This window comes from Eumetopias jubatus, unplaced genomic scaffold, assembly GCF_037043125.1.
Source record: "Eumetopias jubatus isolate StellerSeaLion01/CBP00866 unplaced genomic scaffold, mEumJub1_p1.0 scaffold_1, whole genome shotgun sequence".
Taxonomy (NCBI): domain Eukaryota; kingdom Metazoa; phylum Chordata; class Mammalia; order Carnivora; family Otariidae; genus Eumetopias; species Eumetopias jubatus.
Genome location: NW_028274807.1, coordinates 150,934,587 through 150,950,743, shown reverse-complemented (window position 1 = coordinate 150,950,743; position 16,157 = coordinate 150,934,587). Strand labels below are relative to the sequence as shown.

Genomic DNA, 16,157 nt, shown 5'->3' with positions numbered 1-16,157 from the left:
AACATTCTTCAAGTTCTTAAACTCCATCTATGAAAAACCCACAGCGAATATCATCCTCAATGGGGAAAAACTGAGAGCCTTTCCCTTAAGATCAGGAACATGTCAAGGATGCCCACTCTTGCCACTATTGTTCAACATAGTACTAGAAGTCATAGCAACAGCAATCAGACAACAAAAAGAAATAAAAGGTATTCAAATTGGCAAAGAAGAAGTCAAACTCTCTCTTTTTGCAGACAACATGATACTTTATGTGGAAAACCCAAAAGACTCCACCCCCAAATTACTAGAACTCATACAGCAATTCGATAATGTGGCAGGATACAAAGTCAATGCACAGAGATCGGTTGCTTCCTTATACACTAACAACACAACTGTAGAAAGAGAAATTAGAGAAACGATTCCATTTACAATAGCACCAAAAACCATAAGGTACCTCAGAATAAACCTAACCAAAGAGGTAAAGGATTTATACTCTAGGAACTACAGAACACTCATGAAAGAAATTGAAGAAGACACAAAAAGATGGAAAAATATTCCATGCTCATGGATCGGAAGAATAAACATTGTTAAAATGTCTATGCTACCCAGAGCAATCTACACCTTCAATGCCATCCCGATCAAAATTCCAATGACATTTTTCAAAGTGCTGGAACAAACAATCCTAAAATTTGTATGGAATCATAAAAGACCCCAAATCGCCATTTTAATTTTTTTAACTATTGGTAATTGCAGCAAACGTTTAAACCAAAATCTTTTGCCATAATTCTGATTATTTCCTTAGGATAGACTTTAGAATTTATAGACAAATAGATAAAAGATTTTTACAGCTTTGATACATATGACCAAATTGTTTCCAAAAAGGTTGTGCCAATTTCTACCCATGTTAGCTGTTTATGAGAATACTCAGGTGACCCCCACATCCTTGCCAAAATTAAACATTACTGTTTTTGATGTCTGTCATTTTGATAGTTCAATAACATTTCTATTAATCTGCATTTCCTGGATGGTTAAGGAGGATGAAGTTTTATCACACATAATCAGGCATTTGTATGCCTTTTATGAATAATCTGTTTATAAAATTTGCCTATTTTCTTACACTGTTCTCTATCTTTTAAAAATATTTACATCTGGTCTACCATATGTGGCCAAAATTTCTGCAGTTTATCATTTCCCTTTTTATCTTAATGCTTCTTCCTTTGGGAACTTAATTCTTTGGTTGGATTGGCTCTATTTTACCATATTTCCCCTCTAGTTTCATTTTTTTTAATTTTTATTCTAATTCAATCAATTAACGTATAATGTGTTATTGGTTTCAGAGGTACAGGTCTGTGATTCATTGGTCTTATATAATACCCAGTGCTCAGTTACATCACATGCACTCCTTAATGTCCATCACCCAATTATCCCATCCCTCCACCCCCACCCCCCAGCAACCCTCAGTTTGTTTCCCGTGATTAAGAGTCTCTTATGGTTTGTCTCCCTCTCTGGTCTCATCTTATTTTATTTTTTCCTCTCTTCCCCTGTGATCCTCTATAGTTTTAACTTCTTGATTGCTTTCCACTTCATCACTCTCTACTTCTTCCTGAGAGAACATTTTCAGATAGTGCCCCACTTCCTTTAATATTCTGAAGTTTCAGTACAGTCTTCCACTGCTGCTAACATAGATTGAATTTAATGTGTATTGTCTGTAATGTTTTCTTCTCAACCAAACCCCTTCCACCCAAAGAATGTTTTGATCCTTTCACCATGGTAGGCAGAACAAGAGCCCCATGTCCTCATCCCCAAAATTGAATATGTTGCCTCACATGGCAAGAAAGACTCTGCAGATGTGGTGAAGTTAAGGATCTTGAGATAGAAAATTATTCTGGATTATCCAGGTGAGCCCAGTGTCATCATAGGTCCTTAGAACAGGAAGACAAGAGGGCCAGAGTCAGAGAAGGAAATGGGAAGATAGACACTGAGGTCAGAGAGAGAGAGAGAGATTTGAAGATGCTATGCTGCTAACCTTGCAGATGGAGGAAGGATCCAGGAGCCAGGGAATGCCTCTTAGAAGCTGAAGGTAAGGAAACAGATTCTCTTAGAGCCTCTAGAAGAAATGCAGCCCAGCTTTTATCTTGATTTGAGGACTTCTGATCTCCCAAACTGCAAGATAACTTTGTGTTCTTTTAAGCCATCAAATTAGTGGTAAGTTCTTACAGCAACTGTAGGACACTAATCCAGATTTCATGCAAAAGGGACTTCGCAGTTGTGATTAAAGTTATGGGCCTTGTGATAGGGAGATGTCCTAGATTGTGTGGGCTGGCCAGCTCCAATAACTTGAGCCCTTAAAAGCAGTGAGGTATATCCAGCTGGAGTCAGAAAGAGATAGCAGGAGGGGGCAGAAGAGAGATGAGGCAGAGAGGTAGGTTGGAGAGAGATTAAATGTGAGAAGGACTCAACCCACACTTACGGGATCTGAAGACACAGGAAGGGGCCACAAGTCAAGGACTGCAAGCAGCCTCTAGAAGTTGAGGATGATCCCTGACTGACAGGCAGCAAGGAAACCGGGACTCAGTCCTACAACCTCAAGGAACTGGATTTAGCAACAGCCTAAATGAACCTGGAATTAATCCTCTCTTAGAGAAGTGGAAGGAAGGAAGGAAGGAAAAGAATAGGGCCTTGTTGACTCCTTGATTTTAGCCTTATGAACCCCAAAGCAGTGAAAACTAGCCAAGCCCGCCAGACATCAGACCTACAGAAATGTAATAAATTGGGTTGTTTAAAGCCACTGAGTTTGTGGTAATTTGTTACAGCAGCAAGAGCGAACTAATACACATCTCAGGTTACTCAAATTGAGTCAATTTCATAAGGTAGATTTTACTCACATAATGAGAGGTCTGGATACAGGGAAGTTCTGGGATTCATAATTCAGTAGCTTGATTCCATGGTCAGGATCTAGATCTTCCACCCTTATGCTCTGCCATCCTTGAAATATTAGCCTCGTCTTCTAGTGATCACAGATGGCTGCAGCCACTCCCAAGAATCCCTTCCAGATGAAGAAGGAAATTTTCTTCTTAATGTATCTCTTTTAAGAGGAAAACAGACTTTCCCAGAAGTCCCCTAGAAGATATTCCATCCTGTTTCATTAGCTAGAACTGAGTCCCATGGGAATCGCTAGCAAGGAGAATCAAAACAGACTTGGACAGTTAAGATTCTCCTGAGTCAGGTAGGGTAGGAATGGACAACTGAACAAAAGTCTGGGCTCTGCTGCATGGGAAAAGAACAGATTATGACCATTGATATCAACCGACAGTGTCTGCCACAAATGATTTACTTATCCTAGAACAAAGAGTAGATTGGTGCAGAGTGGAGGATTTCCAGCTGAAAGATGAGTGGATCAGAGTGGGTCCAACTCAGCGTGCACTCATGGGTTTTCAGGTATCCTCAGCTGGGGGAGCAGGTAATAACGCACGGCTCTTGTGCTAACTTCTGTTATCTGAGAGGCGTTTATCCAATGTTGGTCTGCTGGGTCAAGTTAGGATTTTCCACTGTCATTGCCACTGCCATTGCTTTTTTCCCAACATTCTCAACTCCTGGAACACATGCAAAGCTACTTCCTCCTTCATGCAAGATCCCATGGTCTTTCTGTCTCCATTCCCACCCACTGTTTTATTTGCTGAGACCTTACCTCCCAGGAGACACTGGTGCCACCTAATATGCCCCTACTTCCTGTCATTTCCTCTTTTTGGAGGACCACAGTTTCCCAATAAATGTAGAAAGAGAGGCATTGATTAGGAGGAGGGTAGGGTAAGAAGGAAAGGGTATATTTTGACTACATTAGAAAGTAGAGCCCGTAGTAAGATAGAAATGACTGTCCAGCTTTCTACTCAGGGCAGTTGCGGAATCTCTGGGGCAGACTTTGGATGAAGAGCTGTGTTTTAGGCTGGAAGATTCATCCTAGATCCAGCAGTACAACTTGCTTCAGTCATCAATTGAGTTGAGCTCCAGTGGTTGTAGGGAAATGCCTGTCAGCCTCCGGAATGGCTGCCAGTCCCAGTGCTCAGTGTTGGAACATTCAACCTCCCCACCCCCTATCTTTTCATAGGTAATTTGAGGGAAGACAGTCCAGAAGCTAGGCAAAAAATCTTTTCAAATAAAATGACAGCTCATCTAGTTTAAGTGGCAGCCCATTTGAATGTTAATGAGTTTGGAGGCAAGGCCTGGGAGACCTTAGATGTTATTAGCATATGTGCTCCCAGAAGTGGGTTAGACTATAGGGATTAAGCCAGGTAGGAAGTACCAGGAAGGGACTGAGCCAAGAGGGGCACTTAACTGGCAGGGAGCAGAATTTGGGGCAACATAGGAGAAGCAGAGGGCTGGAGAGTAGGTCAGCAACCAGATATCAAGGAGAGACAAGAATGGGGAAAATCTGGTCTACTCCTATAGTCCTGAAGAACTAGGGGGAGTGAGAGCAGGACGGTGGGTAAAGCCATAAATGCAGAAACCAGAACAGAAACATGTGTGATTGGGGTTATCATTAATAACAAATACTAAGTGGGATGCCTGGGTGGCTCAATCAGGATTGAGTGGCTGACTCTTGGTTTTGGCTCAGGTCATGATCTTGGGGTCCTGGGATTGGAGCCCCTCCTAGAGCTCCACGCTCAGTGGGGAGTCGGCTTCAGGGTAGGATTCCCTTTCTCCCTTTGCTGTCCCTCCTCCCTGCAAGTGCATGTGTGCTCTCTCTCTCTCAAAAAAAAAAAAAAAAAAAAAGAACACCGAGTCTGAGTGATGCCCTGGGGCTGGCAGGAGCCAAGCTGGATGGCTAGGTAAGCACTAGGCTGCTAGAGGTGCTGTGTTGAGTATGGTGGGTGCTGTTGTTGCTGCTCCATATATGCTGCATCCGCCTTGGTCCTGAGATGCCCAGGCCATCCCTGCTGCACACATGATGTCCCCCAGGCAGTCTGCAACACTGTCAGCAAGCAGGGTGGACAAGCCAGGATTTGTCAGCAGTAGGAAGGAAATCAGTCCAGTCTTCAGAAGTCTGGCTGTCCAGAGAGCAAGAGAGGAAGGAAGTAAGAGAGGGAAAGAGGGAGGCAGGGAGAGAGGGAAGAAGGCCATCAGGTAACAAGAGAAGAAAGGAGAGGAGAGGACAGGAGAGGAAAAGGAACCAGTTTATATATATCTGGCTATCTCCCTCCTCCACTTAAAATCCTCCAACACCCAACTGTTGGTTGGTACTGGTAGTCATCTCTGCCTTTTTCCCCACACTGCAGAGCCCTGATTTTTGTTCTCTTGTCCAGGTCTACCTTCCGTGACTCAGGAGAATCCTAATTGAATTGATCCTTGCTGGTAATGATTTCAGTAGTTGGCCAGTGCCCCAGTTCCAGTCAATGAGATAGGTCAGGTCAGCAAAGGGACCCTCTCCCTCATGAGTTCAGAAACTCATTCAAAAATTGTTAATGATTTATGTAGTCAGCTTACTAAATGTTGTTCACTAAATAATCAGTGATTAAAACACACAAGGCCCTTGTGCTCATCACACATGTCTGTTCTCCCAGTTCTGCCCAATAAGCTCCATGAGAGCAGGGATCTGCCTTTTTTTCCCCAGCTTCTGGAGTGGTAGCTAGCACACAGTAAGCACTCAATAAAAACTTGAAGAATGAATGAATGAGCAAATGAATGAATGAATGAGTAAACGCAGAAAGTGGGGAATTAAAGGATCTCAGACATTGGGGGCATCTCTCATGTGGCCTGTCCAGTAAAACATTTGCTGGGATAATAAACTGTCTGCTTTGTCTGGGACTGAGAAATTTCCTGAGATGTAGAATGTTCAGTGCAAAGACTGAGAAAGTCCCAGGCAAGCCAAGACAAGTTGGTTACCCTATTCGTGACCCTCCAAAGCAAAGGAGTTCCCCTGATTCTCCTTCACCTCCCACCCTTCTCTACCCATAATCTTCTGGGTTCATTTTTCTATTCCATCTCAAAATGAAAGGAAATTTTTCCAACCTGGTTATTGCTTCCTAAAATGGCAGGTTCTCAAGCCTGATGAGCTATCTATTTGTACCATCAGAATTTTAAATCCTAGACCCTTCATTTCTGGGAAGAGTACAGGCCTATTTTCAACCCTTTGTATTCATCTTTTTCAACTTCCTTTAGCTTCCTCATCTCTTTACCCATTGTCTGCTCCCAAGACTGTCCAAGCAGTGCATGGTGGGTACAGAACTCCTCGTCCTTTGGAAGGTCTCCCCAAATCAAATCACTACAGGGATGCCAACTAGGAGGTGCAGAACAAGTCAGTACATGCAACAAAGCATGAACATTTGTACATCTTAGCCTCCTATTTTTGAGACACCTGCCAACAACTCTTCCATGGCCTCTACCAAGCACTTTTTCTCTTCCACAATGAAATCTTTAGAGAGAAAAAGAGAAAATATAGGTTTGGAGTGTATATGGACATGCATCAACTGTCAGTGGGCTCTTACTAGACAAACTGAAATTTACTGTTAATGTAAACCAGGAACACTCTGAAAATGACCCAAGAAGCTAATGGAGACCCAAACTGCAATCATTTTTTTGTTTGTTCTATGGCTTGGGGTAACGGTGTAAGGCTCTGAGCTCTCACCAGAATTTCAGTTTTCTGATTCCTTGCCCAAGTGTTCTCTGTATTCAACATCAACATGATAACAACATCTATGTGTATATATGTCAGTAAATTATTTTCATATTCATTTCTCTATTTAAATATTTCAATTGGACATTTTTTAAATAAGCATCCAGAACAAATCTGCACAAGGGAACAGGTGTAAAGTTTTCTACTGATGCAGATGGTTTGGACTGTTTAGTAATGATTGTTGAATTTGGGGCATATTTCAATAAAGGAAAAACTCAGTCTTTGACAGGTTTTAAAGGTAAATCCTGCTCTCAAGGCATTTTTATGGGTTCTTCTACGACCTGCCTATCACGAGTGTCCCTTGTCTGTAGTGTTCCTGGCATGGGCAGTGACAGGTCTTAGCCTTTGAAAATCAGGTGGTTCACCCTCCTTTTGGCAGCCACCTTACCCATCAGGCTCTAGCAGGATCTAACATGGCCCCAAGCCTATTTCTTTCCCTCAGCTCACCTCTGGCCTTTGGGAAACAGTCAACACATCTTCTGTTTTTACAAATTAACTCCTCTTTACTTCCCGGTGTGAGCCTCTTTCCAGTCAAGTTCATCACAGTTAAGTTTCTGAAACATGAACCAGAAACCAGTCCGTTGTATGTCCCAAACCCCAGGAGTCACAAATGAAGCTCTTTAAGTGTCCTGTTAAAGCCCCTTATTCCATGTGATATGGTTTCTGTTGATGCTCTGCCCACATCCCCTTCACTAGGTGGGTACACCCATCTCCTGGTTGCTGTATCAGCTAACAACTCAACTCACAGCTGCCCCTTACCCAGCTAATGCCCCTCTGAGGACCAAGAGCTGCCTCACCTGACAGGTCACACCTCTCACACCCACGTCAGCCAGTGGTCAATGACTGACATGGGGCCCAAGAGGCCAGACCCCTTGCCTCGAGGTGGGACCACTCCACGGGGTACTTCATGCTCCAGAGCTCCCTGTGGGATCAGGCTGAAGCTCATCTCCAACTGAGACCTCACCCTTGCTCAGCTCCTTCCCCTGTCCCCTGTGCTTCTCTCACTTCCCACCTCCTGAGAGCATGCCCTCAACAAGCCACTTCACAAGGATTCATGTCTCAAGTTCTGTTTCTAGGGAATCCAACCTAAGACATAACCTACCACCCATGGAAGCAGGTTGAGTGGGTGAAACTCACAAGACCCTATCAGCTCTTTGCAAAAACCATATGACCATCTGACCATATCCACACTTCATGCCCTTCAGTGGTAAGTGGCAGTGATAAGTGCCAAGGGTATCCAAATGGATTTTAACCACTTTCTTGTTAAGTCCAGCACAGGTGGGTGAGGGGAGATGTTAGCATCTGTTTGCTTTGCTAGTTCCAGGAATGGAATAGCTTCCTTTGACTTCCTGATATGATATGTATAAACAGCACAGGTGGGTGAGGGGAGATGTTAGCATCTGTTTGCTTTGCTAGTTCCAGGAATGGAATAGCTTCCTTTGACTTCCTGATATGATATGTATAAACTTCCAAGCACATGACAGGAGCCAGCTATTCATCTGGATCTTTATAATAATATACTGAGGACTCATTGCATGCCACATGCTAAATTTTCTGGTAAGCATTATATCATTCTGTCCTCATAGGGACTCTTCAGGGGGACACAATATAATTAATCCTATTTTATTGATCTTCATTCATAAAACTCAGAAAACATTCAGCAACTGGGCCTAGTTCCAAACCCAGGTGCTGCCTAATATTTATTCAACCTTTTTCTTACAGAGCCAGTCTCCCCCCTCCCCCCCCACCTGAAACTGCTCTCTCTTTTCCAATTTGGTGCTCCTGGCCTCAGTCCACAGTGATTCAAGCAGCTCCTAATTTCTTCCTTGTTGACACTTTGATGTTTTCTTCCGTGGCATTCAGATCTGCGTGACTTCCGAAGAGGAGCAGGACGGCTTTATCAGAGTCCTCAGTGGAAAGAAGAAAGGCCTCGTCCCCCTGGATGTCCTAGAAAACATCTGATTACTGGCCCCTCCTGCCTTTGCAGTGGCCGGGCTCCGCTGCGATGCCTCATCTCACACTGTGTTCACGCAGAGGAGCTGCCGCACTGACCCGCCCCCCCTCCCCGGGAAACAGTGAGACAAGACTCACGGATCTGAGACTGGGGTACCAGCCACAAGACAGAGGCCCCATCTCACAGCATTGCCGGGCTGCCCACGGTGGGGGTAAAGCTGAGAGAGCTGAGTGCCGTGCAGGTGGCAGCAGCGGCAGGGCAGTAGCCACAGCTGTCCCTGAGGGCCCACCTCATCCCCATCCATGTGATGTAAGTTAGCCCACTGGAGTGTGCTCCAGCTCACGGCGTGGGCCCAGTGCGAGGCTCGGATCCCCACAGCCAAGTGTGATTCTGGTTCCAGACGCGTGTCCCCAGTGCTCGCCCATCCGCATCATCACATTTGCGGTCTCTCTGCAGAGCATCAGGAAGTCCTGCTTCCCAGCCCCCAACATGGGAGGGCTCCCCGCAGCCCCCTCACTTTGTGATTGCGCTGTCTCTTCTGTCCTCCGAGTGAGTCCTAGGGGTGCCATGAGATGTGAGGGCTGAGCTGGTGGCACCAGCTGCTGTTCTAATTACCGACAGAGGTGCCAGAGAAGGACATGAGGCACCGATACAGAGGGCAAAGTGGGAGTAAGGTGGGGCAGAGAGCCCGATTTATTGAAGATTATGCAGCCCCTTCAGTTAGGGAAGCACTTCCCTGCAGAGATGAACCTGGGAAAGAGAATGGGGCAAAAAGTCCCAGCAATGAGCCCCTTTCGTTTCACGTCCTCTGTACGAGGGGCAGCATTTTCCCTCATGCCATCCTGGAGGACCCCCTTTTGGAGGCTCAGCCCACCTTGCAGAGAACCAGAAACATGGAGGAGAACCAATAGCATCTTAGGAGAAAAGTAGCCAAATCAAAATCCATTCTTCTTTAGGGCAGTATATTATACCCTAGCAGATGTGAAATGGAAACGAATCCTTAGTGCTTCATCCCTCAGAAAGTAGAGGAACTTGGGTCCTATTTAGCATCAAGTAGGGGAGTCTCTTTTACTCTACACTTGTACTAATGTTTACAAGCATTCGATATACTGTGATGCCTTCCTCCGCAAGCCTCCTCCTAGCATTCAAACTTGCATCTGATTGCTTAGTCATTAATATGGTTGAACTTCAATTCACAGTGACCTTGGGATCAATGTCAGCTCAATTTATTTTGTTACAGAGCAATAAAAGCATTAGAACAATTGGTTTTTAAAAGACTTAAGTGGGTACATCTTATGCATGTAAGCATTACTTCCCAAACCCTAGTATCATTAATCTCCATTTATTTCTTTTGTTACTGCTCAGCATGATGTTGGGAGTGAGAGGGGATGGCTGCTGGTTTAACAGTAGTTTGGTTGCCTTACTATCATTTTAAAGCCAGCATCCAGAATTTTCTCCCTCTCCAGTACAACCTGCAAAACTGAGTGTACAGAGTCAAAGAGTGTACCGAGAACCAGGGTGGATAATACGACTGCCGTTCTCTAAAATGGAATGCCAGAAGACAAACACTCTCTGCCTCTAATTGAGTATTCCACAGTGGCTGGGAGGAGCATAGAAAACGTGTGTCCTGACCTCTTCTTTCTGGTGGAGTATCCACTGAAGTTTTTGGGTACAGTGGTGTCATATCCTAGACAAATTTAACTTGCATTAAAAAATCAGTTTGCCTTTGGAAACCGAATAGAAGGAGGCTGCTGTAGGCAGCCAAGGTGGTCCCCCAGTGGTCCCCCACATCCTGATATTCTCGCCTTTGTGTAGCCCACTCCCACATTGAATCAGGACTGATCTACGTGACCAATAAAATACAGCGGAAGTCCTACCACATGACATCTGAGGCTAGGCCAAAGAAGTCCTTGAAACTTCTGTCTTGCTCTCTGGGAACATTCGCCCTTGGAACCCTGAGCCACCATGTAAATTTATCTACTCTGAGGCCACCATGAGGGAGAGGCCCAGTGGACAGACCACATGTGTCTGCAGCTGGGAGCCCGGACATCAGCAGCCATCCCTGCTGGGCCTGCCCAAGTGATAGATTTATGAACAAAATAAATCTGATTTGGTGGTTTTTAAGTCACTACGTTTTGGAGTGATTTGTTTTACAGAAATAGATATCTAGAGCAGGGACTCATAATTTGAGCCAATGTTAGAAAGGAGAAAAAACACACATCCTGCACAAGGAGGCCCAAAAGATTTTACAAACATCAACTATTGGTGGACAATGAACCCTCCCAATGCAAGATATCTGGTGTTCCTTAAAGATCTGGAGTCTTGCAGATATCAGAGAAAAAGCCGTTCTTCAATGCAGATTGCCATGGATATTCGCGCACACACACATACATACCCAGACTTTAGGAGCCACAGCATTTATTCTCCTCCTGCCTGTCTGCAGAAGTGGCAAGGACAAAGACAGCTGTGACCTAGCAAGCCCTGAAGATTTCCAAGATTCAAGAAATGGCGAGGAGAAGATCCACAATTTGGGAATGGGAGTGAGATGAAGGCCTCAAGAGACAGATTCTGGAGAGGGAGAGAGTTGGAGAGGAAGTGATAATATGAAGGGAAAAGGGGGGAGCCTGAAGGGATATTCTTCATAGTATGAGAGAACAACCTTGTGCCCCCTCACCGCCTGCCCCTGCCTGCAGCTAAGGGAGGGCACATATCTAACTGGAATAGGGATGCTGTGCCCTATACTCCATCACCAGTGCTGTAGGACTTGGATTCTATCGAGGTGAATTTGAAGTGAAGAACTGATTAAACCTTCCTCAGGGCTTCAGGATGTAAAGAATAGAACTTTTTTTTACCCCATCACTAGCAGATAACTGAGACTACTTTAATGTGGGCTATGGGCTACAAAGAGAGTCCATGTGTAGATGTCCAACTGACTACTAGTAGGGTTGATTTCACAGACCACCTCCTTCCTCACCTCTACACACCAAACACACACATACGCACGCTCCCATCAAGAAGAAGAGTTCAGCATCTGGGTCATATATTTAAAGCAACCAATGAGATGGTACATGGTAGGCACTTTTTAGAGTTAGTGTTCTTCACTATTAAAGGGGGGAAGATAAAATCAGGGGGAAGTATCAAAAACTAATGATGTAATGTATGGTGATTAACATAACAATAAGAAATTTTTAAAAGATCCATCTAATGAAGTTACAAAAAAAAAAAAAATCAGGGAGAAGGTCATGGTACATGTAAATAGTCTGGTGCCAAGTACTGCTAAAAGGTAAAAAAGCAGCATGGAGGCCCAAAAACCAGTCCAGGTCTCTGAAAAGGGTCAGGAAGGGAACCTACTGGTTGACCTTAGCCTAGAACCAGGTGCAGGCAGCTGTAAAAAAGTGTTGTGTGCTCAACTAGCTTAGATTTAAATAAAATAAACCAGGCTTCTTTACTCAGGACTTCCCAGAGCCTTTAATTTCCTAATTTTCACAGTAAATATATAAAAGGGGATTTAGACTCATGGAACACCTATTAGGATCAACTTGACTATTCCAAGGCACATAGTTCAGAAAATGCTGTGGTAGAGAATTCTCATATATCAGATCCATTTAACACCCTCTCTTCCTACATCTCACTAAGATACCCATGAAATACTGAAAAGGACAAAAGTGCATAATCATAGTAAAAATGGAGGTTGAAAGACAATCTACTCTGGAATCAGTATTTAGGAAGTAGGAGAAAGTGGGATCTGTGTCCCCAGTGGGTGAAAAGCTCAGGAAGAAGAGTAACTTTCTCATGCTCTAATGGCTTTAGCAAATACTGAGCAGTAGGGCATAGGCTGGTATAAATCTGGGAGTAAAAGAGAGTTCAGCATTGCCCAAAATAGCCTCCCCAGGAAACTGAGCGAGCAGGTGTGTTCCATAGCTTTAACACAAAACAAAAATCCTTACGAATAACTCGGACAAAAAAAAAAATTAAAACTGGTTTAATGATATCCCATAACAGTGTCTTAGATTTTGCTCAGTTGCTATTCTGTTGTGTATTTTGTAGAACACCTGGTGTTTTTGACCCTTAGAACATATTTGTTTTTTCCTTAGCTTCCAATAAGGAGTTTTAAATAGTCCTCAATCTTCCCCTGGGTAATAGAAATGTAACTGTACCTCAAAACATTAACAAGATAATAGCAATTTATTTTATAGTTCCTTTTTAAAAATGAAAAAGTAGCAGGGTTTTTTATCATCTCACCGTTAAGTTTAAACAGCTGTCGAACATCTTCCCTGTGTTCATGGAAGTCAGGATATACTGAAATCCTGAAAATACACCCTGGAAAAATACAATACTTATTTCCAAGAAAAATGGTGGATCCTCTTTAGATTTCCTCCACTGGCCTCATTTCCTGAGCTTCTCAGGTTACACCTGACCCCATCTGTTTTTATGCATGGCAGTATTTTTCTTTATCTTCTCCTTTTAAACAAGTTTCCTAAAAATGGTTTGCTTAGTTTACTTTCATTCTTTACTAAGGTAAAAAAGAAATCATCCAAGGTTATGACTTTTCCTCTGAGTTCAGCTTTGACCATATGAAAGTGTTCCCATTTCCATTCATTTCTAAATACTCTGTAATTAGAGTTTTGATTTTCTCATAGATTTTTATTTCGTGTGTGTGTATATGTGTGTGTGATTAGAACCATTGTGCATTGTGGTCAGAAAATATGATCCACAGGGTTTCTGCTTTGAGGAAATTAATTGGCATTTTGTGCTCTAATATATGACTAATCTTTAGAAATGTCCAATGGATGCTGGTAAAAAAAGAGAACTCATGTCTACAGTATATAAAGTTTAATATGTATCTGCTAAATAAAGTGTTCAGGTCATCTGTGTTCTCATTTATGATTACGAATGTGCTCTTTCAAAGACAAGGAAGTCAAGAGCAAACAACAGTGGACTGAAATAAGAGACATCTTGCAAGGATCTCCAATTGCTTGTTTGGTGCCAGCCCTTGGAAGGAGGAAATGCTCTTCACCACAGCTTCCCCTTTTACATTTAGGTTGAATCACTAATGTTAGTTCTTAAGTAAACATTCTCTTTAACTCTCTGGAGAAACTGTAAAGGACCCACTTTTAAGTGAAGAGGCTCCAAAAATATTCTGAGAAAACTTTAATATTGGGTCAGGGAATTTTGAGAGAAAAAAATTACAGTGAAATCAGCAATCACTGTTGGGCTAAGACCTCATCACAGCTCCAGTGTGTGCCACCCACAAGACTGGGAAGGGTGGAAATCACATCATAAACTGATGAAATGTATTCATACCTAACAGTCTAAATCTCAACATGGTGAATCACAAGCTGCTGGTTTCAAACATGGATGTTTCTTTGGTCATTAGAATGGTTGTCATTTTTGCAGTGAACTCAACAAATACTTGTTGGAGTCTACTGGGAATGACTGTCATCAAACAAGTAATACTGAAAATGTAAAATTAGTGCCACACTAGAGAAAGAACAGTGAACCACAAGAATATGCTAGAATTATGCTGCTTCCATTTGGAACAGGGTCTACAAAAGTTCAAACCTCTCATGCCAAAAACGTTCTGGCTTTCCAAAAGGCAATTTTAGACTGAATGTGGTAAAGCTGCTTTTCAGCTCTCTCTTTTATAATTTACCAACACTGGAAGCACTCTAGTTTCATTAGAATTTATGGATGATGAAGGAGGATATTTTGTGGAGATAAGTTGTGTTAACCTTAAAAAATAAAACTGCCAGTTATTTTACCATCAAAAATGGATTTATTCAGGAACAGCAGAGAATCACAATCCCAGATAAGCAAGCTACAGCACAAAGGAGAAGACTGCTCTTTTATAGAGGAAAAGGGGAGGGGCAGTTGGGGAGGCTGTAATAAACAAAAAGTCCACTGGAGGAAACTGGGAGTTCTAAGTATAGTGGGTTTTCATCGGCTGTCTGTCGTCATGACTGTCTCTCATTAGCTGAACCACTGCTACCAGGGGAGGAGGAAGCCTGCCTTCCTCCTGCTGGGATACTAGGTAGCATCCAGGTGCAAGATTCTGGCTCTTCCTGTTGGGTCTACAACTGATGAGGAGTGTGGGGCATGACAGCTTTCCCTGATGACCTCCCAACCCCATTCTAAATAGGAATTCCTTTTACTAATTTTCTCAGGTGAAGCAATATTTTGTAAAAGTGAGCCAGTTCTTTTTAACTTTTTAGTATGTCTCCAGCAGGGTGCTCCCTTCAGGCTCTAGTGGTGAGTGTTTGTGCAATATTAGCAGTATTAGTGGAAGATTGGGTGGGAGATAGAGGAGCTGGTGAGGAGGAGGGGATAGGGTTAGGTGAGCCCATGGTGTGGTGATAGAAGGAGAAGGCTGCTTATTTATCTATGCCACCTCTTATTACAAAGAGCGTTTAGGTTCTTGAGCTCATCTCCAGAGAAATGCCCCAAGGAGAGAAAGCCATCTGGTAAGACCTCATCCATCCCACATCAATCTTGATGTCTAGGACCCTAGAAAAATAATTCAAAGAATAATAAAGTTTAAAACATCTTCAAAATGGAAACACAATAGAGACTTCTTCACAACAGGGGAAACAAGGATTTTTTTTAAATCACAGATCCTGTAATTTGGGCCAGATTCCTACCTTATACATGATGAACCTCACAAGAGCCTTCCTGCTATAGAAAGACCATGAAATTGCTCACTCTAGTGCTGTAGTTGCTTTTCCTTTTTTCAATCACAGGAAAAAAAGGTAAAATCTTAAGTATTCAGAAATTGGTTTTATAGAATCAGTAACTCTTACAGACATGTGATATTAAAACCATAAAATTCAATGTAATGAAGCAGTGCAAGGCAAATCTTCTTGAGCCAGTGCTGGAAATAAAGAAATCCATGGCCTCTGGGGACCAGGAAATGTTACTTGTACCCAGGAGGATCACCATCCAAGGAGTATCATGAACTCTGCACAAAGGGTATTGGGTCATTGAGTGTGCCAGGACTTGGCCAGGAGGGAAGGGGCAGGAAACAGATGAGATTCCAGGTGGGGCACTCTGTAGGGTGGGGATGGAGCAGCAGCAGGCTCTAAAGGATCACTAGCTAAGTAGCAGGTCCTTGCAGGCTATGTTTCTCAGAACTCTGTGGGGGAGATCTGTGTTGGCAAAGGGAAGAAATTCTTTACAAGCCCTGGGAGTGTAAGACCCTCAGGAATGAGCTGAAGTCACAACAGATTGATATTAACCTGACTTTTAGAAAGAGTAAATCCTGATATCTACAGAGCTTTACTTTTGCTCCTGGAGCCTGCAAGCTGAACCCCCAGTGAGCCTCCTTGAACTTTAGAAGAGAACCTTGGGCCCTACTCCAAGGAGACCCATTGAGGACTTTTAACCTCCACACTGTAAAATAATAACTTTGTATTGCTTAGGCCACTAAGTTTGCATCACTTGTTCCAGCACCAATAAGAAACATATGGCATCGCACTGCCGCTTGGGAAAGTGGAGAGAGAATGGGGGAAATCTAACTGAATGTCATTGTTGCACTTTAAGAACATGGCCAAGGAGAAC

At 43.2% G+C, this 16,157-nt stretch overlaps 1 protein-coding gene across 4 annotated transcripts in view; it reads left to right on the top strand.

The window, feature by feature from the left end:
* Positions 1–8,611, top strand: part of STAC (SH3 and cysteine rich domain) — a 156,183-nt gene extending 147,572 nt beyond the window's left edge. For all 4 annotated transcript variants that reach the window (XM_028107233.1, XM_028107232.1, XM_088021442.1 and 1 more), the window contains one exon: positions 8,513–8,611. In XM_028107233.1, coding sequence (XP_027963034.1) covers positions 8,513–8,611 — 99 coding nt within the window. The remainder of the gene's footprint in view (positions 1–8,512) is intronic.
* The last annotated feature ends 7,546 nt before the right edge of the window (positions 8,612–16,157 follow it).